At 41.7% G+C, this 27,258-nt stretch overlaps 1 protein-coding gene across 4 annotated transcripts in view; it reads right to left on the reverse strand.

The window, feature by feature from the left end:
* KITLG (KIT ligand) overlaps window positions 1-25,580 on the reverse strand; it is an 88,148-nt gene extending 62,568 nt beyond the window's left edge. For 2 of the 4 annotated variants that reach the window (XM_029205480.1, XM_029205478.1), the window contains exon 1: window positions 25,374-25,556. In XM_029205480.1, the coding sequence (XP_029061313.1) occupies window positions 25,374-25,388 (15 nt within the window). In that variant the 5' untranslated portion in view covers window positions 25,389-25,556. Of the gene's footprint in view, window positions 1-25,373 lie in introns of all 4 variants that reach the window. The other 2 variants (XM_029205479.1, XM_029205481.1) reach the window with 2 other exon arrangements.
* Between the last annotated feature and the right edge of the window lie 1,678 nt (window positions 25,581-27,258).

Raw genomic sequence — 27,258 nt, forward strand, 5'->3', positions numbered from 1 at the left:
TCTTTCTCTGACTTACTTCACTTAGTATGATAATCTTTAAGTCCATCCATGTTGCTGCAAATGGCATTATTTCATTTTTTTTATGGCTGAGTGACATTGCATTGTGTATATGTATCACATCTTCTTTATCCGTTCATCTGTTGATGGATATTTAGGTTGTTTCCTTGTCTGGGCTCTTGTAAATAGTGCTATAATGAACATTGGGGTGCATGTATCTTTTTGAATTACAGTTTTCTCTGGATATATGCCGAGGAGTGGGATTGCAGGATCACATGGCAACTCTATCTTTGGTTTTTTAAGGAACCTACATACTGTTCTCCATAGTGGCTGTACCAATTTACATTCCCACCGAGAGTGTAGGAGGGTTCCCTTTTCTCCACACCCTCTCCAGCATTTATTATTTGTTGACTTTTTGATGATGGCCATTCTGACTGGTGTGAGGTGATACCTCATTGTAGTTTTGATTTGCATTTCTCTAATGATTAGCGATGTGGAGCATCTTTTCATGTGCCCATTGGCCATCTGTATGCCTGGACCAAGTTTAAATCAAGACTAGAAAGAAAAACACTGGGCCAATCAGATAATAAAACTGACTTCATTTATATCTAATGAACAGTTAAGTTTCATTTACAATGCCTATGCTGTGGACAGCATATAGGTCTCTTTAACTGCATCAGTTTCTAATTGAAACAACCATGTCAAATTATGACTAGGCTGGATAAACAAGTAGTGCATGTAAATCAGGTTATACTCGCGGGAGCTTAAAAAAAATTGCATAGCTAGAGGGAGAGGAGAGCTCAAAAAAAGTGATAAGTTGTTCTTTCTGGTAAAAACAAAATTGAGTGCTTTCAGACTTCTAAGAAGAGCTATTTATGCTATTTATTCATTCAACAGACACATATGGAGTACCTGATAATTACAGAAGGTAAAGATACAGAAGATATGGTCACGGCCTCAGGAAGCCCAAGCTCTTGGCGAACACAGCAGGTAGAGTATCTAAGAAGGGAAGGGCCCAGGGGGACAGCTACACCTGACTTTGGGGTGGGGGAGGGAGACTGAGGGAGGGGCTCAGAGATAGCTTCTGGGAGGAGACATCTTTTCCAAAGGTGAGTGGAAGGTAGCCAGGTCAACGGGAGCTGGGGCAAAGACCCCTGACAGAGAAAGTAAAGAAGCAGGTGCCCACAGAAGTGAGGGAAGGAGACAAAAATGAAAAATTAGTTTCAAGGAATAAGCAACAATAGATGAGGCTAAAAAGATATGCAGAGGTCCTCCCAATTTTGCTAATTGATTTGGATTTTATCTTAAAGGCACTGGGGAGCTCCTAGCAGACTTTAAGTAGAGGAGTATCAAGATCTGATTTATTTTTGAAAAGTTTATCAGTCATCAGAATGAAGGATACATGGGGTGGAGGGGGGCAGCCAAAAAGCCTGGGGGCAGGAGGTCACTTAGGAGGTCAGTGAAGTTATCCAGAGGCCACATGAGGAGGGCCTTAACTAGCAAATGGCAGTGGGAATGGAGAGAGACAAGTTTAAGAGGATGTAGAAGTAAAAAGGAAGAACTTAGGTGACTGACAGAAAGCGTGTAGGGTATCGGCGGGGGGGAATCACAAATGACTTCCGTGCTCCAGTTTGGGTGACTGAGGCAGAAGTGGTGCTATTCCCTAAGCCAGGATATGCAGCAGAAGTGGCAGCTGGGGATTGGAAGTTATCACCCAAAACCCTGGAGAATACCAGTATATAAGAAGAAGAAAGAATTATCTGCATAGGAGACAAGAGAATGAGAAGCCAAATATATGAGAGGCAAATCAGTTGATTTGGGGGTACTGTGGCCAATAGGAAAATAAAGTACCAAAGGGAGAGTATAATCAATAAAATAAGGACTAAAAAGATGTTAACCTGTTGGTTGTTGAAGAGGACGTAATGGAGCTGACCTTGATGAGGACAGTTTCCATGGAGTGAGACCATGGAGGATGAACCATAGGGGTCAGTGAGAGTGAGGGAATTTCAAGGGCATACTACAACAGAGTGGTAATGTCTGGAAGGGCTAGAAAGTTCAGTTCAGTCTTGGTAGATAAGAAGAAACATCTCTGAAAGAATGGGGCTAAAATGATAAACCAAGCCTTCTTCCTCCTTAAATAGCCTGTGCATGGGGGAACTCACCTGTGGTTAAGGAGAACCAGGTTAGCTCAGAGACTTTGGCCCTGTGTGAAAATACCTACAAAGGACTTCTACCTCAGGCTAGAATCTAGGGTCTAGGTATACAAGTTTTATTATTTTTAATAGAGACTTACATGAGAGAATAAGTATGTGTGCCAGCAGTATCGATTTCATCAGAAACAATGGTAATAGATAGGTCATTAGCTAGTCATAAATATGTCTTCAGCAGTTTTATAAATGCAGAGGGAAAGGACGTATTTTACAGAGATGATAGTTGATGACTAATTCTAATCAATATTATGACGAAGACAACATGTAACAAACCAAACTGGTCTAGAAAACTGGTGGGTGCGAGTTCACCATTGAACCTAGATTTACATATCTGCTGCTAATTCTTTTTGCTATAAGTGTTTATTTTCAAAAACAATAAGAGCGACAGGCCCTCAACATTGGCAAGTACAGGAATATCACAAGAAGAAAAAAATGACAGTTCTGAAATCCACATACCCAAATTCAGCACTTCGTGGGCACTGATTCTTTGGGGATGGCATTGTTCACTATTATGTCAATTAGTTGCTCTTAAAATTGAACCGCGATGACATGCAATCCAAGGGTTGTAGCTTTCCAAAAACAGCTACAAAAACCTAAATCACAATTTGTATTCCTCCAACTATGTGACTCATTTCTGAAATTGTGATCCCCTGTAAATCAAAAGTTCTGCAAAATCTGTACAATCTTTTGAACTCCAAACAACTGAGAGATAGAAAATGAGTGTGGGCTCCACTTGCTATCTGATTCCATGCACTGAATTTGGACTGAATGCCTAAACTTCCTAGAACTTCTTGTGTTTTTCTCCCCTATGGCTGTAATTAAATGTGCTCAGATGTTTTGTCAGATCAGCTACTGGGAGTCTGACAAGTTTGGTCTCACAGGCCCTTTTAATTTTTAAGAAGACTCAATCTGAGGAAGCAGCTCAGGAAATCTCCAACAAAAGTTTTTGTTTGTTTCCCACCTGGGTTTTTGCACTACAAATAAACTAAATCTTTATACTCTGCTGGAACTGTTCCAAGTAGCATCAAAACGAGGGGGTCTAAGGCCTGAGCTCAAAGAACACTCACAATCTTGATCATTTTCTCCATCACATCAGATGACAAGCCAGATTTGCAAAGGTCACTGTATGAGTTTCCCTGACTATGCGATGTGTGCTGGACATACCAAGTACCTCTGGTTGAATTGAAAAAGCTGCTGAAATGTACCCCTTCATGGAAGGTGCTCCAACTGAAACAAGGGGAGTTGCTGTCTTATGTTCAGATCAAAGTGTAATCATCTGGGGGTATTTATTTAGAATGCAGAGCCCTGGGCATCATGTGGAATCCAAAATTCTGAGGGTCCATCTCAGGAATGTGTTTCTTTTGGTTTTTTTTTGCAGTACGCAGGCCTCTCACTGTTGTGGCCTCTTCCATTGGGGAGCACAGGCTCCGGACGCGCAGGCTCAGTGGCCATGGCTCACGGGCCCAGCCACTCCGCGGCACGTGGGATCTTCCCGGACCGGGACACGAACCCGTGTCCCCTGCATCGGCAGGCAGACTCTCAACCACTGCACCACCAGGGAAGCCCAGGAATGTGTACTTTTAACAAGATTCTTAGATACTCTCTGAAGTCTTAGACATACTATTTTAGGCTGTACTAGCTCATGGGTGCTATATCATTAGAGAAAATAAAAATGTCTGAAAAGGTAAATGAGGTTGCATTTGGTTCAAGGGCTACATATTAGATACTCCTGATTTAGAGGAACTTGGAAAAAGAAAAGTTAAGTAGTGAGTGTAGAGGATACTGTGAGTTGACTCAATTCCCATTCCCGCTCTCTGAGCATATTCTTCTATACTGTAGTGGCTGCAAAATTAAAATCTCCATATCTTGGACTCCATTGCAGTTAGCTAAAGTTGCAGGTACTTAGGTTTCAGCAGTTAGGCACAACTCTGCAAGATTCGATATGGAAAGGAAGTCCTGGAGAAGAGAAGCTGGATGGATGCCGGGCAGGCATTTTGCTGGGTGGTAGTGAGGCAGCGAGACCCTGCCGTCAGCAGCAGTCCTGGTTGTACAGCACTTGCTGTTATGTAGGCTGCTTTACAGATGGCCTTGGACTTAACCGTGCTCTGGGTGATGGGAGTGTTCTGAAATCTCAACCTGTTCTTCTAGTGGTTTTATAACCCATCAAATAAACTTCAATATATCCCTTTATGTTTAAACTAGCTAGAGTAGATTATATTGTCTGCAACTAAACCCTAAGCACTAGGAGAGAAAAATCCAAGTTACTGAGCATTTATTTCTCATAAAGTTCAGTCTAAACTTTCCTTAGGAATTTTCCATTAGTATTTCAAAATTCAAATTGTAAAATAACAATCATTTAAATTTTGTCTTTAAAAGGCAGTTTAAAAAAATTATTTATTTATGGCTGCATTGGGTCTTTGTTGCTGCGCGTGGGCTTTCTCTAGTTGAGGCGAGCAGGGGCTACTCTTCATTGTGGTACGTGGGCTTCTCATTGGGGTGGCTTCTCTTGTTGCGGAGCATGGGCTCTAGGTGCGTGGGCTTCAGTAGTTGTGGCTCGTGGGCTCTAGAGGGCAGGCTCAGTAGTTGTGGCGCACGGGCTTAGCTGCTCTGCGGCCTGTGGGATCTCCCTGGACCAGGGCTCAAACCCATGTCCCCTGCATTAGCTGGTGGATTCTTAACCACTGCGCCACTGGGGAAGTCCTAAAAAGGCAGTTTTTGATTGGCAATCCATGAGAATGTTAATGCAATTCTACCACCTGAAGCCCAGCAATAATGTACCTTTGACATGCCCGAAACATGTTCCTCTGGTAATTCTACCACCTGAAGCCCAGCAAAGCGTCTGCCTTTGATGTGCTCAGGACATGTTCCTCTGATAACAATACACTTCAACTGCAGGTTCATTGCTTATGAAAGAGACGAGATGATGTTTAGAAAAGAAGAACATCAGCAAAGTAAGATGTAGATTCAAATCCTGATTCTGTCACATGCTGCAACCTTCAACAAATTATGGAACCTCTCTGAGCCTCGGTTTTCTCACGGTGATAACATTTCTTTGGATCTTTGAAAAGATTAATAAATAAGACAATGTTATAGTAGACCATGACATGACTGTTAATGCTATACTGGTATACCTTGGAGATATTGAGGGTTCAGTTCTAGACCACCGCAATAAAGAGAATATTGCAATAAAGCAAGCCAGTCACACTAATTTTTTGGTTTCCCATTGCGTATAAAAGTTGTATTTACACTATGCCATCATCTATTAAGTGTGCAATAGCGTTACAACTCAAACAATGTACATATCTTAATTAGAAAATACTTTACTGTTAAAAAATGCTGACCGTCATCTGAGCTTCAGCAAGTCATAGTAGTCCCATCAAATATCACTGATCACAGATCACCATATTATAATAATGAAAAAGTTTGAAATACTGTGAAGATTTGTGATACAGAGACACAAAGTGAGCAAATGCTGTTGGAAAAGTGGCGCTGATAGACTTGGTCCAGGCAGGGTTGCCACAAACCTTCAACTTGTTAAAAAAACAAAACAAAGAAAACCCCGTAATATCTGGGAAGCGCAATAAAGTGAAGCGCAATAAAACAAGGTAGGCCTGTCGTTATTATTTTATCACTACTACTGATTTTTTAAATGTTGACTTTTAAATTAAAAGCTATGCTAACAGTGGATGTCACAATCCCATTTATGTTCTGCTTCCCCCATAGATTAAAGATCAGCACAGCAAGGTGATAAAAAGAGGTTGTGAAACTGACCCTTGGGCTTGGATTTGGGATCAGCTCTCCCAAAGCGGGCAGGCTCATCTCTACCTGGAGCAAAAGTGAGACTGAATTGTTTGGGCAATGGGTGAATGTTAACCTGAATAGTAGAGTTTCAAAAGTCGACTTTAGCTTCAGTAATAATCCAAGATGGCTTAAGAAAACAAAGTGTGTTTACTCAAGCACAGAGAACGGTATAGAGTGGGGGGCTGGGAGGCAGTGATTCTAGAATCAGGCTGCCCTAGCTTTAATCTCTACTCTGCCACTGACTAACCTTGTGGTCTTTGGAAAGTTATTCATCTTTCTGTGCTTCAGCTTCCTCACCTGTATTATGGGCCTAATAATAGAACTTACTTCACAAACTTTGCACAAAGTTATATAGACACTTGGTATATAGCATCTGACAGCCAGTTCACCCTCATAAATGTCCATGATGGTTATTATCACTGCTGTCTTTTCAACCACACCTAGAACAAGCATCCCCAGTAATGTCATTCCCAAAATTGAAGCCTGGTGGTTCAAGCCACAACTCTGAGCACCATCCTTGATCCTTCCCATTTCCCTAGTTCCATATCCACTCTGTCAAGCGCTATTAGTTCTACCAGCAAAATAAATCCTGAAACATTCACTTCCCTCCGTCTCATCTTGTACCACTACCGCTTGTGCCGAGCTTCCCTACTCCTGCCTGGAAGACTGCAAGGACCCTCTAAATAGCCTTCTTTGCTTCCATGCTTGCTACTCACAAGACTGTGGTCTTCAGGGAATGCAAAATATCACCACCTGCTTACAGCCTCTGAATGCTTTTCCATTATATTTACGATAAAATACAAACTCCTGCTCAAGGTATACAAGGCCCTATTTAACGTAGACTTGCCCACCTCCATGCTCATTCTCACCATGCCCTCTTCCCACACCATACTCCAGCTACACTGGCCTCCTTTCTGTTCCTGAAACACCGGGAGTGTATTCCTGCCTTAAGCCCTTTGCACTTAGTTACAAGCTTTCTCCCTCCTGGGCTCTGAAAGAGGCAAGTCGTTCTGATCCTTCAGGCTTCAGTTCAGATATCACCTTCTAGGAAAAGCCTTCTCAGGTGATCTGCCTTAAGCAGCTCCAGCACTCTCAGATCAGTTTTATTTCCACCGAAGCACTTTTCATCAGAAATAAGAAACTGATGATAACCCAATTCGTTTACTCTCATCACCTGTTCCTTCTGACAAGTGTGCAAATGGGGTGAGGATGAGAATTACACTATTCTTGTTCATCATTCTTATCTCTAGCACCTTGAATTGCTCAAATACTCCCACCATCAAATTCTCTTTCATATAGTACGGACCATTGTGGTAGCACTCTCTAAACTGTCTGAATAGAGAATAAATTCAGGTATGTGAAATGGGGCACAAATGAAGTCAGGGCAGTGTGTGATTCACTCCTTAGCAGATGGTGGCCCTATCACACAATGGAATTGCAACATTATCCACCAGTTGTGCTTGTTACCTGTCTCCTGCTCGAGTTTGAGTCCCATAAGGCAAGTACTTTCTGTCCCTCACTGTTTCGTCCAAAGTGGGTAGAGCAGTGCTGAGTACAGACAAGCCTTTCATAAATATTTGTTGAATGAATGAATGAAGGATAAACAGAAGAGTTTTGCTCATCCATTAGGCATAAACGATTATCCTCCTTCCTACTCTTGGGTCCAACAACTGCTAAACCTTAATGATAACAAGGGTGAGTAATGTTGCAACATTCTCTTAATTATCCAAAATGTGACATTAGATAAATGCTTCTCAGTTTGAACTTTTAAACTTTTTCTTTGCCCCTTTAAATACTTCTCTAGCCCCATGAAAATGGAAAATTAGGATATAAAACCAGGGATAGACTGTAAGCCCCATGAAGAGCAGGAATAATGTGTTTTGCTCACTGCTGTAGCTTTAGCCTCCTAGCACAGTGCTCTGATTGTAGTAAATGCTAAAAAAAAAACTATATATTTTTAAATAATTTTTAATGTACAACCAGTGGAAAATGCCTTCACTGGCAGATGTGGCCAAAATGTGATAATGACCCAAAGTGCAGACCCGCCTGTAAAATCCCCAGATTCCCTTTCTAAAGGAACTAGATGAGTATCACGTGTAGTTACTTTCCTTTACTGACTCAACGGGGGCAAAACAAAACAAAACAGAAAAGCAAAAAAAACCCCCACAGACCTGGAATGCAGACACTTTCCTACAGTAAGTTCAGTGGAAGTCTCTGAGAGGTCTACAATTCTGCACTTTATTTAGAATTCAATATAAGATGCATCTATAAATTTCTTCCTCTCTCCCAATGAGCTGCAATCCATCAAAATTTCTAAAGCAGCCATGTATAAGAAATTATTCATCGTGATTCTGCACTGGGAAACACATGCAAGGAATATGATTTCACTTGGGAGCAGGCGTGTTCAGAAGTGATGACATAGGTTAAGCTTTTAAATGCTAATCTTATCTCTTCTCAAAGCACTGGATGACTTATCTGTCATCCCTACCAGAGAAGGCAAAAGAAAAAAAAAAAAGCTCACACTCACAGAACTAAATTTTTTTTTTTTTACGTCATCCAGACCCATTCCTAGTTTGACTAAAGAATAAAATCAACTACCTTTTCTTCAGAGTAACACAGGCATAATATCACTGTTCCCCTCTGACAAGACTTGTTTGCAAGAAACAGAAAGTTGCATGCCAGACTACTCAGGAGTGGACTCAAATGACACTCCCCCTCACCACCCCCCTCCAAAATAGGCTTTATTATTGCATTTTCATGCTAATAAGCATGATTAAGTGGCAACTCTTTTATTCCGATTTTTCACCATGACATCATGGAGTTGTGCTGAGCAATCTCCATAATATCACTATGTAGGAAGAGACTCCAAATTCAGCAGAGAAAGGAAGATGTAGGACAGAAATAAAAAAGAAGACTTTTTACAATGTATCAGGATGTGAGTAGTGGCATCACACAGTTTATTATTACTATTTTTTAAAAGGTTCTGAGTTAACAATCTTCAAAGTAAATGTCAACTATTTTGTGTTATGAAATTCTTCCTCAAAGACAACCTGGGAAGATTATCAATTAAGCTTTCTTGTTTAATAAAACAAAAGAAGAATATGGAAAATGTACTTTAAACCCTGCTCAAGTCCTAACTCTAAATAATGCTAGGGGAAAATAAAAAGGAACTTTCTCCTTGGGTCAGGAAAGAAGATGAGTGAGTATCCATTGCAAGATTATCCTTTGGGCTTTTTTCAAAGCAGCTGCTTTGCTGTGGAATCAAAAGTGGCTGGAGGAATATATGTAAACAGGAAGACTGCTTGGAGAGCAAAGAGATTCTCTCACCATATAGGAGAGAAAGGGAATCTCAGGAAATGAAGACAGGGCCGTGTATCCAGCTAAATGAAATTTAAAAGATATGCTTCAGCTGCTGTATGATTCAAGTGCCAAATCTGCACAAGCCATTTTGCACATCCACTTCATTGTTTAATTTTTGAGTGTCATCTCCTCTTCTCATTTATGGTCCTTTTTGGAAATTTTGTTTGTAAATTGAGACAGGAGGTAGATTTTGCTCCTTGCTATGTGATTATTATCCAAAACTAGAAAAAGTTTTATGGCTTTCAGAAATGATAACCTTTCAGTTTACACACAAAACCAAGCAGCTTACTTGATTTAAAAAACAGAAAAAGAGAAAAGGTAAAACAGGCCATGCTGTAAGGTTGCATAACTTTAACAACTTCAGAACTTTTGAAAACTTGGCATCAAAACATTGGGTTGGCCAAAAAGTTCATTTGGGTTTTTCCGTAAGATGTTATGAAAAAACCCAAACGAACTTTTTGGCCAACCCAATAGTTTTGTGAATTTTTTAAAGTACACAAATCTAAAAACGGTTAACTTTAGAGCACTGAATTGTAAAGCAGTTGTATCATTGCCTTGGGTCACTAAGATGGTGGCTTCTAATCACAGATGAAATTTGAAAACATCACTTATTAAATCCTTCTCAACTTTCTTCCTCCACACTTAAATATGTCTTTGATCTTGAGTAATGAAACATCGTTTTTGCTAAATTCCTTAACTACATCAGTCTTAAATCCACAAGTATCATTTAAAATGAACCATCTAAAATTCTCATATTGTCTATTGTCTCGTATTTATTTCATCAATTTCTTGCTAGAGATTATACACATCAGAATCTAAAACTGCACAACATCCTTTCCTTGTCTATTGCACTGGCTAACCATTAACCAACACAAACTGTGGAAAGAAAATATGAAAGGAAGCTTTTTGAATGTGGGTGGGCTGGGAAGAAGAATTCATTCACTGTATTTATAACGGTCTTATTCATTATTATGTATCAAGAAAAACATCTTACCTAGGCAAAGAGAGAAGATGTCAGCAATACTAATACTAAGCCAACAGACTGGGTTGAAGACTAACTAGTTGTAAGATGCTGAGCGACTTGCGCAACCTTCCTAAGCCCACATTCCTCTTCTGGAAATGGAAGGCTACAACCACCCTCATAGGTGGAGAGAATCAGGGGAGATGAAAGTATGTAACACACTTAGCTCAGGACCTGGCACATGGGATAAGCGTCACAATCAGCATTTTCTTCCTCAGCAGCTGATTATGGACTAAAATCCTTTCTGGCTCTTATACCCTCTGTAATCTTGAATCAGCAAGCACCATCTGGCACCTGCTATTCAACCTATCGTGTTATTTCCTTAAAAATGGCCAGCAACTTGCCCCCCACCTTCCTCTTTTATTAATCCATGGTCTCTACCCTCTTCTACAACCCCAAGTGGCCCACTTCTCTCTCCAAACAGAATTATGTTTGAACAACATATGTTTGTGCCAGGTGGTACTGAGTACAGTTATATGCGTTTCCTATGTATGACATCCAGGCGTGATAGTAATGTTCCTCCTACCTTCCAAATCACCCTCCTTGGTGCCAACCCATGTGTCAATTGAGGTCAGCAGGCATAAAACCGATAAGTACTCAGATCCATGCTTAGAATGCTATAGTCAAAGATTCAGTCAAAGATCTATCTCACGTGATTCATTAGCTCATAGTTTGGTTCCAAAAACCTTTACTAAGATTTTGGTGTTGTACCACTAGCTGGGGATACCAGCATGAGGCAATTTAGCCAGGCAGACAGGTAAGTAAGAATATAATTTCATTATATTGTTTTCAATATATGATTTTTTTTTTTTTTTTTTTGTGGTACGCGGGCCTCTCACTGTTGTGGCCTCTCCTGTTGTGGAGCACAGGCTCCAGACGCGCAGGCTCAGCGGCCATGGCTCACGGGCCCAGTCACTCTGCGGCATGTGGGATCTTCCCGGACCGGGGCACGAACCCGTGTCCCCTGCATCGGCAGGCAGACTCTCAACCACTGCGCCACCAGGGAAGCCCTATATGATTTTTTTTTTAATGCTATAGAAGCACGGGGTAAGATCACTAAACACAAGGAAAGTGAGGGCAGGGAGGAAGGGCAAACAGACTTCAGGGAGGACTTCCAAGGGGAGGAACCATCTCAGCTAGACCAGCTGGAGGATGAAGAGGGGCTACCAGGGCTTTCAAGACCAAATGCAGTTGTGGAATATGTCACTATTTCACTGTACTTCGTTAAGTGACGCCAGCATGAAATTTACCACTCAGGGAGCAGTAGAGATAAGCAACAACCAATCACAGAGAATCTTGTACAGTGTGTTGAGGGTTTGGACTTTATCCTGCAGGTAATGTAAAGTCAATGGAGGATTTTAACCAGGGTAGTCACATGGTCAGCATTCCATTAATAATCTAGATTGTGTGCATTAGAGAGAATCTTTAAAATTACAGAATTCACTCTTCATTTTGTTGTATAACAAAATGGATGCCCTCGGAGGGATGAACCCCATATCAACACCACATAGTTGAATTTAGGATGTGGATCTCCTATACAGTCAGCAAGTGCTTGTTCTGACTTTCCTGCCTTGCCCCACCAAGTGCCAAGACACACATTTCAAGGAAATATGCAAAACTAAGTCCCTTTATAATCCAGCCCTCCTCTTAAGTGACTTATAAAAACCAATGATTCTGTCCCATTCTCCTTTGGGCCTTAAAAGAATGGATGTAGACTTTTTCCTTTTTCAACGTTTAAAAGATTTTTGCTTTTTGGTTTCACTTGAGTCTTGGATCAAATTGTTGTGTTAGATCCTACTCTAAACTGAACCCAAAGTTACTTCACACTTGTCTGGGTTGGTAACTTAATTTTTGAGGTAGTGATAGTCAAAGATTCAGTCAAGAAACCTCTAGAAAGAGCGTTCAGATTATACAATGTCAGAAAACAGGAGCTGTTTTCTGTCTTTCACAAGTACTTTGAACAAGTCCATCAAAAGGAACTTAACAGTTTAATGTTCTGTACAAAAATGGAATGCTTGTTTACCTGAAGTAATGGAGAGGTAAAAGTAACGTGTGTCTGTCTTGATTGATACAAAACTTACTTGAAGATTAACCTGGACAATCAAGCCCTTAAACTCTAAATACCATCACGCACAAGAAAAACCTGGATTCATAATGCAAACATTCCCAAACTGTTGATCCTACACCCTTAACTAAATTCAACACATGCAAAGAAAAAAAAACAAAAACAAGAGCAAAAAAAAAAAAAAAAAAACCACAACCTACTTTGAATGCAAAAATGAATTTTTCTTGAAAGCAGCTAGCATTTACCTAGGTTTTCTGGGTACCCAGCATGAAATAACCCTTCTCACGTACTGGCTCATTTAATCCTCAAAACCATGTGAGAAGTTAAACACTATTATAAATGTCATTTTAGAAATGAGAAAATCAGAATGTTAGAAGAATGATTCAAAGTCATCCAATTTGAAGAGGTGACGCCAGATCTATGCGTCTCCAAAGCTATTAATACATACTATATAAAGTAGTGTGCGGCTCATTTTGGAAGACATTAATAAACTCAAAGCTTTCATGTATTTAGAAAGTTTGAATTTTTCATTACTCAAGGCTTAGAATAATAAGTATGACCGTAGGCCTCTGAATGGAACAACACACACAATAACTGGTGACATAGCCAAGTCATGTATCAGCATTCTTGGTTACAAAGGGGGATGCTGACCCAGATCCAGACCCTTACTAATCTCAGTTCAGGTCACACAATCCAATTTCACATAATCACCCATAATCTCTCTCTGCTTTTCAATGACAACAGGTTTAAATAAATTATAGCCATCACACAAGTGGGGCAAATGGACAGAGTAGACTGATCCATACTGATCTGTTAGCTGGCATAATCCAGTCCCTAAAGATTAGAGATACTACTTACTGAACATCAGTTCTGGGTCAGCCAATTTCCATATATTATCTCATTTAATCTTTGTATTCTTCCAACCATGTAATATTATCCTTACGACCCCATTATACATATGAGGGCATTGAGAAAGAAAGTAAATAACATGCACGTGAGTCTTGGTGAATAACAGAGCTAAGGACTTAAGCCTCATTCTAACTCCAAAGTCCATGCTCCTTTGAGTGTCTACATGAGGCCAATGAGTCAAACATTTGTACAAACACAACTTAGTTCTTAATAGTATAGCAGGAAAACGTGTTAAGTCTGAAAAGTACTTTTTTTATAATAGTACAATTCTGTGAGTGACAATCACAAAGCAGGTATGCAACATCCTATTTCCAGGTTAAAAAGCTACAAAGTATTATTATTCCATTTTACAGAAGAGGAAATTCAGTTTAAGAGAAGGTTAAGCAAAGTTAAATAATTTGCTTAAGATCCCTTGGCAAGCTAGAGCCAGACGTAAAACCTTGGTGCTTTTGACACAAAAGCCATAGCTCTTTCCTTTCTCCCTTGACAAGTGGCTATATTTCTGTTGATGCAGAAAATGACTTCTCCTCCCAGATAGGGAGAAGTAGATCACTCACCGATTCATGGGAAGGACTCATGTTCTGTCCCCCCAATTCCAAGCATAGCATAGCGTTTAGGAATGTAGGCTCTAGTTACAGACCGCCTGGTTCATAAGTCAGCTCCACCACGTATTAGCTCTGTGACCTCGGGCACAGGATAGAAAGAAGTAACTTTGCTCTAGGTAAACTATCTTGTGATTATAATTATACACATTGAGCTCTTTTTCAGTTTTTGGTTAAAGTAGAGAATGAAAACAATTATTCAGGGCTAAAGTGAATTCCAAGCCTGAGGTATTTGGATAAATTGCTTGAACTTTCCCTTTCATTCTGACAATGGAGACTTTGTAATTAAAGTCACTTTCTTAAGAAAGGAGTCACCACTGTTGATAAGCTTACCATTTGTTTAATGCTGAAGATCAGAGTGAATATTTATTTAGGATTTCCTAGGTGCCCGGCACTGGACTAAGGGCTTTTTGTGGATTATTTCATTTAATCTTCACAACCACCTTTGAGAAATGTACTCCTGCCCTCTCTCTTTGGCAGATAGGGAAACCGAGGCTCAGGGGATTAGCCAACCAAAGTGGGTCATCTAACTGCAGTCTATTTGGTTCATCACACCTCTGTTCTGTTGTTTCCTTCACCTGCGTTCGAATGATTCCAGGACCTTTTAGCAACCTTTTAAACAACTTCATTTCCACTAAACTGATAAATTACATAGCGATGCTGCCCCTAAGGGTGCTCCAACAGTCAATTGTTTCAAAAAATCTAACATCAATGCAGAAAATGAATTTTTACTATTCATGCGGTTGGACTGACAAGGAATTACAAAGCAAAGGTCACAACTTTAATGGCTGGTAGCTTTAACAAACAGACATAAGCATAAAGACATTATTAAGTAGTTTTCTAAAAATGATCACCGCCGCTTAAAATTGTGTTTGGAAACAGCATGAAAATAGAGCAAACTGATTAAAGTAATCCCCGGAGCATCTTTTATCCCCCAAGAAGTTATTTTGCAACACAATTTTCAAATATTTAAAAACCTCCCCTCTGCCAAGAATAGTACCATTTTATTTGAAAGACACCAAGGTTTCGGCAGTAATTCTTAATTCCATAAATTAAAATGGCATTTTTCCAGTTTATAAGGACCTCGCACACAACAGGTCAGCTGACGCAGGCATTCGATGGCTAAGGAGACTGAGGTGGGAGAGGCTGGGGACCAAACCCTGGATCCCCGACTTGTAGGGGTGCTGCTGCTCTTCACAGCCATTTACCCTCCTGCGTGGTCCTGACAAGCTGCATCAGAAGCAACCCCTCGCTCTCCCGGGAACCCTGCTTCGCTTGCTCTCAAACTTCCCCTTATAAGATTAAAAAACCATCATCTTCACAAGCAAATTTTTTTTTAAAAAAAGGCTTGAGTCTTACAGATCGTATGTATATGTATATTTAAATATGGGTTCATTCCATTGACGTGGTTCAATGGAATCTAGTTTTTACAATTAAACAGGCTTGGGCTTCCCTGGTGGCGCAGTGGTTGAGAGTCCGCCTGCCGATGCAGGGGACACGGGTTCGTGCCGCGGTCCGGGAGGATCCCACGTGCCGTGGAGCGGCTGGGCCCATGAGCCATGGCCGCTGAGCCTGCGCGTCCGGAGCCTGCGCTCCGCAACAGGAGAGGCCACGACAGTGAGAGGCCCGGAAAAAAAAAGAATTAAACAGACTTGGCTCCAAATCCAAGCTCTTCCACTTACTTGCAATTTTTTTCCCCTTTTAATCTTGGGCAAGTGTTCTTAATCTCTCTGAACTTTAGTTTCCTTGTTAAAAAAAAATGAGATCAATAAATAATATCTGTTTTGTAACTTTTTTTTTTTTTTTTGCTAGACTCAAATGAGATATTCCTGTGCAGTTTGTGGCCTGGTGCCTCATCTATAGTGAGTAATCAACGGATATTAACTTATTAACTAGTCTTATTACTTCATTCTTTCTCTTGTTTTTTTTTTGGCCGTGCCCCGTGGCATGTGGGATCTTAGTTCCCGGACCAGGGATCAAACCCGTGCCCCATGCATTGGAAGTGCAGAGTCTTAGCCACTGGACTGCCAGGCAAGTCCCCTATCCTTGCTCTTCTTAAGCAGCTTGTCTTTTGGCCTATTTTGTATAATTGTTGCCTTTCGTAGAAAGGGGAGAAAGATAAAGGGGGTAAAATTGGAGGAAAATTTTGTTTAATTTGCTAAGAGTGCTTGTGAGTGTTAAAGAAGGTAGATTGTGTATAAATAAAGCAGTTAAGGTATTAAGCTCTATTATTTTAATTCATTTATTCATGCAAGCCCTATAGCCAAAGGCAGGAACTGTGAACAATGAATTTATGTCTTACAGCATGTGGATTTGCTGAAAGCTTCCATGATTCCCTCCTCTTGCAGCGAAGGAACTGATTATTTACTAAGAGCAAGTACCTGTGCCCTTACACAGCCTATCTCACTTAATCACAACAACAGTACTATGAATAGATAAGTTATTTCTGCACCCATTTTAAAGATTGGGAAGGAAAATTTCAGAGAGAAACACTTACTGAAGGGCACACTGCTAGTAAGAGGCCGAACCACTACTACATTTGATTCAGTCCAGTGTTTTCGGTATTCTCACATGCCCACCAGTTTCACTTAGTAAATAATAGTGCACATTCACTGAAAATTAATACTGTAAATGGGGAACAAAGTAGCCTTTCTAATCATCAACCAGACACATCTGTGTATAACAGAGCCAGGACAGTAGTTAGAATTTGCCTTCTGTTAAAAAAAAAAAAAGAAAAAGGCTTCTAAAAAAGGTTGTTGGCACTTAACAACCTGAAATCAGGCATTTATTTATTCAACAACATTCCATCTGTGTTCACTGAACCTCTAGTATGAGCCACTCTGCTAGGTAACTGGAATCACAAAATTTTTGTTGCCAACTATTACAGGCACCTGTTTTTAATATCTAAATTGTGTTTGTTTTTGATTTAATGTTCCTATAAGCAGAACGTGTATCTTTGAGGTTCTGAATAGGCTGCACTAATACACTGTGGCAGTGCCAGCTAAATCTCTTTGGGTGTTAATCATGACCATAAAACACTTGGAGTTGGCATTTTAAAGACCTTTTCCTCATCTGTGAATTGGGGTTTAAAGAAACAGTACCTACCTCCCAGAAGAAAAGTTCTTTGAATTCATCTTGGAACTGTTTTCTACTAAATGCCATTTTGGCATGATCTTATTATCAGGGTGATTTGATTTTACAAAACAATCATGAAAGTATTTAAAATGGATACACATTTAAATGTCAAATGCTTGACACAGGCTGTAGTAAATTTCATTCCTTCAAGCTGAATCATTTATGTGTGACATTTATACAGAAATGCAAACAATAAATGGTCAAATCGATAAAAGTCTATGGAATTGTTTAAGAATAAGAAAGATCCAAATTTCAAATGGGGAACTATTTTTTATAGTCCACTATTTTCTAGTACTGTTAAGATGTAGAGTACCATTATGGCCATAGTACATTATAAACAAACGTGTCCTAAACTTTTAAAGTATTTTCCTGGGCAGGGGTTAAGAATTAGAAAAAACAAAACTGTTACAATTTGTTGCGTAACAATGGAAGGATTATATAAACCCTATTTTGTCGTTTGATGCTTTTCTACACAGAATTAATTTCATCCAGCACTAAAAACGTTACACTAATATCGTCCTTTTGATTCTTCATGAACGTTTTCTAACTACTTTATTATCCCTGCACTTTAGTAACCCCTTTGCACCACCTGGAAGCAGAAAGCACCAGCCCAGCTCCTTTTACTGTGATAATTTATCTTTCTAACAAACAGTAGAATGACCTGTGTTAGTTCTCCACCTAACAGAACACATCAGAGATCTCTGGGTAGGGCCAGCTGAAGATAGCAGCTTTCTAAAATCGCCAGAGATCCAAACTAAAGTAATCACAGAGGTTTTAGTCGGTCATCAAAAATGGAAATCCCTAACGTGTTGACTATTTCAGAAGTGTTAAACTGTAGGTTTAACACAGAACCATAAATAACGATGTGTGACTGCCGGGGTTTGTTTTGTAATCCTTGGGTTTTCTAGATCACATTAGAAACCATTTTATATGAAGCACCTCTACCCTGCCTCCCTCCTCCCATCTAAAGTTCGTCAGTGAATGTAAATTTTAACAGCCATCCATATGGACAACGCATACCAGGAAGGGTGCAAGGCCTTTATAAACACAACCTACTTTCTTTGCAACACTCTTCTTGGAAATCAAGGAATCTGTTTTTTCACAAGGTAGCTGTCTAGGAAGGCTTTGCGAAAGGGACCCCAAGTAAACAGTGGAAAACTCAGCACAACGGGGTTCCTCACAATAGACAACCACTATTAAGCTGTAATTTTTAGAGGCAACCTGGTTTACTACCACTCAAACACTGGTATTTAGAAGAAACAGGCCAATTACAAGATGTGATTCAGCCCTGGACTTTAGTAAAGGCACTTAAATGGAAAGGTCCTTGGCTTCAGAGATTTCAAGTCAAGAGGAAAAAGAGGCAAAAGTGCTAAGCACCCACAGGGCTTTTAAACAAAAGATGAACTTCTGCTCCTGAAAGGGCAACAGAGTATGTGTATGCAAGACAAACAACGGCCCCCTTCAGGCTGTGCTCTGTCCTCCCTGGTCTCCAGTGGGGGCACAGTATGCGGTCAGGGTACATTATACAGTGGGGGTGCCCTTTCTGCAAAGGTGAAGGAGGCTGGGGCTTACTTTTTCCAGTGAGCACTGACGATGGCTTTGCTCTCGCTCTCTCGTCTTGTGCGCCCTTTTGCTTGGTCACCCTAGAGAGCAAAGGCATTCTTTGCAAGGCCACTGTCAGATTTTTGAGCTGCTGTCTGTGCACCAGGAACACAGAAAAGGCACCCTAACTGCCCCCTTAGAGACCACATTCTAATCAGCAGCCCTCCACGCCCCAAGGCAACAGCTACACCTGCAAAGTCAAGTGCTGAATTCCTTCATCCAGATAAATGAAAGATAGCTACTGCTACTTTTTTTTAAGTGTCTGGATCATTGCCTCAATTCTGAACATGGTTTTAGCAGGAAGTTCACTAGATTTTGCTGGTGCTTAGAGCATTATCATCATTGTCACAGCTCTATTTTCTGCGGAATCAGTGGTCCCTTGCCTGGAGGAGGGGGTCCAGACCTGCAAAAAGTCAGGGCAAGGAGAGACTGAGACTCGGCAACGTGCCATCCACAGAAACTGTCTTTCCCGGAGGCAGAAGGGCTGCTCCCTCCTTTTTCAGCCTCTGTGTCTCCAGCTGCAGACCTCTCCCCTTCACTCTTCTTCTCAGGATTAACTCTAGGGCACAATATTACTGAGGCTCAGTGACTTGCCCAAGACTATGAAGATCCAGTGACTGGCCCTGGAGCCAGAACCAAGTGCAGGGTCCGTACCTCTGATTCCCTGCACGAAAGTTCTTTCCACTACAGGATCAAATTCTCTCCATTTCTTCTCCATGCACACAGATATTGGAGACCGCAGGGGTAGAAACAATGAGCAAATACGGGGAGACAGACATTCATTAGTTATGTAAGATGACGTCCTCTGGCTGTCTGACTTTGCCTTATGATTCCTTCTTCACTTAGAGGATTTAAAGATTGGGAGAGAGAAAGTAAAGATCCCCTTCAACTATGGATATTGCCAAAATAGCAAGTGCAAATACCATTCTTGTTATAGAGGAATATCAAGTAGCAGGTGAAAAGGCTAAAAGTAGAATAGTCTAAGTTGAAATCTCCTTCATTTCTCCCCATTGGCTGCTTTATTATCATAAAACAATGGTTAAAATTTCTATTCACACCAAAGCAATGACTACATGAATCTCGGAACCAAAGGAAGCTAAAATGCCATCTGGTTCAAACATCTATTTTACTACTACCTTAGACATAGAGAATTCTAGAACTGGAAGGCACTTAGAAATCACCTAGTCCGACTCTCTCATTTTACAGTGGAGGAAACTGAGGTCCAGAGAGATTCAAATGTCTTCCCGAAGTCATACAACATAGTATCTGCGCTAATAAATGAACTCCATCCCCTAATAACCAAGTCAATGTGGCAGCCTAGAAAAAAATAGTAAAATGTAGTCAAAAGACAAAGAGAGTTACGTAATAGACAGTCTTCCTTTAGATGACACACACTGCAATTTTAGAAGAAGATCCATGAGGCCTAATTATAAGAAAATCACCCCCTATCACCTCCATTTTTCTGGACAGAAGGAAATAGGTAGAGGTGGGATAATGACAATTCTCTCCAACTCCCAGCTCCTGTAAACAGTTTTTATCATGCCCGTGATTAAGTGAAAAGGCAAAAACATCTCACTGCATCTATAAATCAATAAGGCTATAGTCAATGGTTTCTATGAGACAAAGTCTAAATAAAATAACCCTGAAAACAGCATATATTATAAAAGCATCCTGGTGTCCCTTCAATTTGTTTTATAAATTGCTCTGACTACACAGGTGACTAACACCAAAGAGAGTCTCCTGCAGGTGCTCATGATTCTTGTACAATAAAACAAAGATACAAGACCACTCCTGACAGATTTCTATCCAAATGCCTTACCCTAATTTACAAAAGGGAACATTAAGGAAACTGAGAAAAGAAAAAAAAATCTCCCAAACTTGCACGATGAAAAAAATTAAAATGTCACCACATGTTGCCTGGTAAAGACAATAAAGACACCCTGCAGACATGAATGCTTGTCCTCACTCTGAAGAGCAAGTTCACGAACACCAAGGACGGGAAACTGACCCAGTCTCTTTAGTCTAAAATGAAATAAAATAAACCCTCAGAATCAGACAAGAGGAACTTAGAAAGCAAAAGTATGGAAATATGAAAGTGAATCAGAGATGGTGATTATATTCCCATTTTCGATTCCTATTTTCAATTTTAACTCTTATTTTCACTGTTTAAGAAAAACTTTAGGGCTTCCCTGGTGGCGCAGTGGTTGGGAGTCTGCCTGCTAATGCAGGGGACACGGGTTCGAGCCCTGGTCTGGGAGGATCCCACATGCCGCGGAGCAGCTAGGCCCGTGAGCCACAGCTACTGAGCCTGCGCGTCTGGAGCCTGTGCTCCGCAGCAAGGGAGCCGCCATAGTGAGAGGCCCGTGCACCGCAATGAGGAGTGGCCCCCGCTTGCCACAACTAGAGAAAGCCCTCGCACAGAGATGAGGACCCAACACAGCCAAAAATAAATTAATTAATTAATAAAGTCTTACCCCCAACATCTAAAAAAAAAAAAAAAAGAAAAACTTTAAAGCATTTATCATCTCTCCTGCCACCGATAACCTTTCTTTCCATACATTCCTAATTTGATAGTACAAACAGGTATCAGTTTATAAGGCTGAAGGCAGCAATCCAGATTTATGAAAATTTGGTCTCTGTGCTTTGATGGTTAAGCAACATTTACCTGCAAAAGCTAGTTTTTTTCTGGCTTTTAAGTTCGTCGGCAGGCAATTCTCTTCTCGGGGATAATAAATTCAGACTGTAACTACAGTAAGCCACTGTGCTGGGATACAGACATATATAAAATCTCATTTAATCCTTACAGATCTTTATAACTATTTTATAATCATTGTACAGATTGCAAAATGGAAATCCCAAGAAGTTAAACCATGTGCCTAAAGTCATTTGTCTTACCAGTGGTAAGACAGGAATTAGAATCAAAGTCTTGAAAAGCTAGAACCTAAGATCTCTCCACTATATCTCAGGTGTTCCCTAGACATGGTTGGGAAAGGGCACACTCAGTGGGGCTCGCCGGACCATGCAAGAAACCTCCAGTTTCAGACTAGCTATTTGGGGAGAATTTTTTTTTAATGTTATTGATGGTGATGGAAAGATTTCAATAGCCCTATCATTATAGCATAAATGTGATTCATAACTTGCGGTCTCCAAATCAGCAGTTAGATATAAATAAAATTTGGCGATTTTAATTGGTTTGGCTCGGGCCGGGCTTTCGGACTTCCATATGGTTATTTTCCTTGTTTTATGTTGCATGTAATCGACTTAGCACTTGAGTTTTAAAGTCTTGGCAGAATCTATCAATTAAAAGTTACAAAAATTAGGATTGTTCAAAGCACACATTCCAAATGAAGTGATTTTCAAGACAAAATTTTAAAATGCTCTTTTCATAAATGTTAAATTTTTCTGTAAACTTGCATCATCACCCAGATGACAAACTTCATACAGACAAAAGAGGGATCTTTTCTCTGGAAAAACAAAAGCTAATAAACATTCTATTTGCTTCTTCTGAGAACTAATGTGTGCCTAAAATGGCCTTTTCTACACCGTTTGCCAGATGAGTTTTTCCTATCTTCATATTTCTAAAACTGACAGCAGTCGTGAAAACTCTCACAGACCAGACTATCTCAAAACTAAAATGTAAGTACAACATCAATAAACATGGCGCCAGCCCTGTTAAACTGATAGCACTTTTCTTTTTCATGCGGGCTTCTCACTGTTGCGGCCTCTCCCGTTGCGGAGCACAGTCTCCGGACGCGCAGGCTCAGCGGCCACGGCTCACGGGCCCAGCGGCCCCGCGGCATGTGGGATCTCCCCGGACCGGGCACGAACCCGTGTCCCCTGCATCGGCAGGCGGACTCTCAACCACTGCGCCACCAGGGAAGCCCAGCACTTTTCTAATTGGTCTTGCAAATTAATGTCCAATTGTTATTTAATATACCAGTTTATCAGAGTATTACATTGAAAAAAAATGATTATATATTGAAATAGATGTTCTTTCTAAGCCAGAGACACAATTCCCTTCAGAAAACGTAAAACCACACAATATGGATAAAATACATTCAGAAATCTGAAAAACACAAAATGCTTTCATTTCTGTAGACTTGTGACTAAACTTATTGTTAAAATTGCTCCTCAAGACCACTGCCCATGTAATTATTTCCCATATGCTAAAAGTTCATCACACGTGCTAAATAAATTAAAGAATCATTTATCAAACCTCAAGTGGTCGTTGGTGAATTTCCACATTTGTTTAGCTTGACTGAAAGTCCAGAATGCCTGGTGTCCCTGTGATTCTTGGAGAGATGCACAATTCAAGTGTATTTTTTAAAATTATCATTAATTCTCATTTTATATCTTGGGTAATGGAAGGGTACACAACTGTTTGTTTTATAACAGAACTCTGGAATTGATGCCATCTTTACAAATGATTATTTAAACTATTGAATGTTAATAGATATTCCTCCCTGGCAAGTATAACGTTAGATTCAGTAGAACCATCTTACGACTTAATGTCAGATTTCCTTATGCTACTCTCCATCCATAGAGGTGCACAGGAAATTTCTTTGTAACTTTTGGATTAGAAAATTTAACAATATGAATGAGGATCTAAGCACCCTCCCCCATTTCCACTGATTATTTCATTGATTTCATGCTATTTCCAGGGTCCCCTTTTTCTGTGGCAAGAATATGGAATTGCTAGACGTATCTTTAAAGGAAACCTTGAAGGTCATTAGATCCCAGGCAATGAATGCCTTCATTCACCAAGGGCACTGCCCTCCTTTGCCTTCAGTCCTTTAACAGCAGCAAGTTCCCCCAAAGGGCTTGCACTTTTACTCGGCCTGAGCAGGTCACATTTCTAAAATACTTAGCTGCCTGCAGTGTCTCTGGTCAGCAGTACTGAGTCACTAACACCAAGGAGTTTCAGGCTAGTTTGACCTCTTTCTAGTTTTCAATGGAATTATCCCATGTAATCCAATTTACACAGCCATTTAATCAAAGTGAGAAAGGAGATTACAGAGCTCACTTTTGTTTTGCAAAGCAAGGGTGCAAGGATCATCAATCCTACTGACTCTCAAAGTGACTTGATAGTACATCGCCCCCCTTTGGATTGTTGGTCATTAACCTGATCTGTCTCCAGTGATCTTGTTTAAATAGGAAGGTTTAGGCTCTTTTCCTGAACTAGAAGGTAGCGGTTTCTCCACCCACATCTCACCACTACCATTCACGTGAGCAGATGCTACTATAACAAAGAATTGGTTCCCCGTCCGCCCATGCTTATTATTCCACAAAGCAGAAAGCATGTACGAATCAAGTAATTAGATTAAAACTTCTCTTCTGTTGCCAGTCTTTAACATTTGCATTTCAACAGCCCACTGTGGTGATCCCAGGTGCTTTGCCTATAAACTAACCTGCTTGCAGGAGAGGAACTTGCGCTCCGCTCCTCTCCTCGGTCTTGGGCAGCTGCCCTAGAGACTACACAAAAATTTCTTCCAGGCCACGTCCCTCCCTCCTGCCCTTTTCCACACGGGTGCAATGGGCTCGAGTCTTCCTACTCCCCTCTGAATATGTACCCTTCCCAGGTCTAGACACCTATTTAAAATATGACACTAAGTATGTCATTAAATAAAGCATTTTCAGCACATCCTAAACTGAAGATCTGTACCAACCTTTCCCCCACCAATTCCACCCCTTCGACACACTTCAGGAACTGCAATCTCCGACAGCACCTCTGGGGGGTGAAAGGGCGGCCTTACCCAACCCGCGGCAGATAACAGAAAAATTCCTAAGGGGAGAAGTAAGTAGAGGTAAGACCTGCAGTGGCAGAAAGAACTGTGCATGGGAGTACGGTGGCGGCCCTTTCTAAATCCAGATATCTGCTGCAAGAAAACAAACTAAACTAATTGTACCCCTGGACGGTGCTTTACCACTGTGCTTCTATATAATGCACAATTTTGCAGCACTGGGAATTACCTCAATAACTACCATCAGAGGTGCCCATTAACACACACACACAAACAACTTTTTCTCTTCTGTAATGGAAGAAAGTGGGTGCAATGTGGAGTTATTACCCCCTTTAGAGCTCTCTTGCCTAGAGCCGCAAACCTGGCAGGCGCCGCGGGAGTCAAGTTTCCCGGGGCTGGCCGGGCAGGTTCTCCGCCCAGCGGAACGCGGCCACTAAGGAACTCTGGGTTGGCTAAGTTCCAGCGGCTGCACCCGCGTCCGCACGAGCCAGGTACCCACCCAGGGGCTGCACAAAAATCTGGGTGCGCGAGCGAGCGTGGCGCGTGGGGAGCTGTTGTAATGTCCCCGAAATCCACGGGAAAATGTCTGCGGTGCAAAGACATGCCTTTCAGTAAGCACTTAAACTCTCCGGCCAAAGAACAGATCCTTCCATCTTACAGGAACTGCGGCTCCCGACTGACAGCTCCCAACTTAAGGGCTACAGCTCCAAACTTGACACGGGCTCCCTCTCATCACTCCCACTCCTCCTCTCCCAGGCTCACCCGGGCCGGGCGGCTGGGGCTCGCACGCCACGCACGCCTCCCCAGCGCCCTCCAGGCTCTTCCGGCAGGCACAGCCCCGAACGCCCCGGCACTTGGGGCCGGGACGCGCCGGCCTCCAGGCGCGATTTTCTTGGAGAGCCAGCGAGCTCCCGGGCGCGCCCTACTCACTTGTGTCTTCTTCATAAGGAAAGGCAGCGCTGTGATCCAGCCCAGGCAGCGGTGTGGCAACTCCGTTTAGCTGTTCTGGAGCTCCAGCATATTGCATGAGCAGCGGCTGCAGATAGTCCACGCATTGGGTAGCCCGAGCGCAGCGCCCTCTCCACTGTCCGTGCTTCGCGGAGCGCTCCCGGTCCCGGCGAGAGGCGGCGAGTGAAGCCCGGGTAGGGGAGCCGCCAGCACTTTTATACAGCTCCCTCCCGCCTACTCCGGACACGCCTCCTTCCCTTCCGGAGCTCCGGGGAAGCAAGACTGGGCTGGGGCACGGGAGGGAGACCCGGGAGGGCGGCCGGAGCCCCGCGAATACACCAGAGTTGGACAAACCAAGCCAAGCGCGTCCCCACGCCGGGGGGCCCGTGTGCGCACGGCCGGGAGGCCACCAGGGCGCGGGGGCGCAGAGGGTGAAGCTGGACACCATGCAGCCGCCGCTCGCGCTGCACGCGGGTAGTCGAGAGTCCCTGCTCGGCCTCTTAAGATCCGCCGGGGCTCACCTGGCACCGCCGGGGGACGGAAGAAATACCTCGCGCGCTGGCGAGGGCCCGGAGCTCCCTCTTTTCTGTAAAGGCGGTGTGGGAGAGGTCACTGGGGGCCTAGCAAACAATTCGCCCCCTCCTGCTTTACGGAAATGTTTTTAAAGCTTATAGGATCTATATAGTTAGGCCATTGTCTTACCCTTGTTTTTTTTAAACAATTACTTTAGTGAATGAATATTTAATCATTGAAATAACAGTTGACTCAGGATTGAATACTGCTAAGGGAGATGCTGTTTCCAGAATGGTTTACTGCTGCTTCTTTAGAAATTAAGATTGAAAGAGAAGCGATAGGTTATTAAACGTGGAGATCACCAACCCAGCCAGAGTTTTGAAAACTGTACTTTTTTGCTGGAGAAGGTTTTGGAGTCGGAAAGATAATGCAACAATAATAGTAGATAAAACCATTATATGATGCACTTAATTACATACCAGGCGCCGTGCTAAGTACTTTACAGAGATTATCTCGTCAAATCTTTTCCATAAATCTATTGTATAGGCCCTGTCATTTTTATTCCCAGTTTATAGTTGATGCAACAGTCTTAGGTCAATTTTCCCAAACCACAGCTAGGAAATGACTGAACTTAATTTGAATCCAGAGCCCTGGCTATACAGCTTTTTGTTTGTTTCTTTGTTTGGGGCTTCGTTGAGTCTTTGCTGCTGCGTGTGGGCTTTCTCTAGTTGCCCGATCGGGGGGGCTACTCTTGGTTGCGGTGCTCGGGCTTCACATTGAGGTGGCTTCTCTTGTTGCGCAGCATGGGCTCTAGGCCTGCAGGGCTTCAACAGTTGTGCCTCGGGGGCTCTAGAGCGCAGGCTCAGCGAGCCATGTGAGATCTTCCCGGACCAGAGATCAAACCCATGTCCCCTGCATTGGCAGGCGGATTCTTAGCCACTGTGCCACCAGGGAAGTCCCCTATAGAGCTTTTAAAAAATACTTAAAACAAATATTAACTCTCCAAACCCCGCCCCTGCCACCCCCCGCTTTTTTTTTAGTCTGTGCTGTGTCTTCATTGCCGCAGGCGGGCCCCAAAACCCTTTTATATTTGTTCTTATAACTGGAGAACACTAAAAAGCATTTTATTAATTTTTTAAAAGAAAATATTTACTAGACATTAACATCAATAGTCTATGAAATAAGAATAATGTGTAAATTTAGGAATTAGGTATTTTAATAAGAGAGTAGGATTCCAAATTTGCCTTAATTAGTTCAGTGTGCCTTTTTTTTAAATGAATATGCCAAACCTATAACCATGAGAAACAAGAAACTAGGTAAAATTTGAAACTCACTGTGTTAATTTTCTGTCACT

Source organism: Monodon monoceros, unplaced genomic scaffold (assembly GCF_005190385.1).
Source record: "Monodon monoceros isolate NGI ecotype Baffin Bay Population unplaced genomic scaffold, NGI_Narwhal_1 Super_Scaffold_6, whole genome shotgun sequence".
NCBI lineage: Eukaryota > Metazoa > Chordata > Mammalia > Artiodactyla > Monodontidae > Monodon > Monodon monoceros.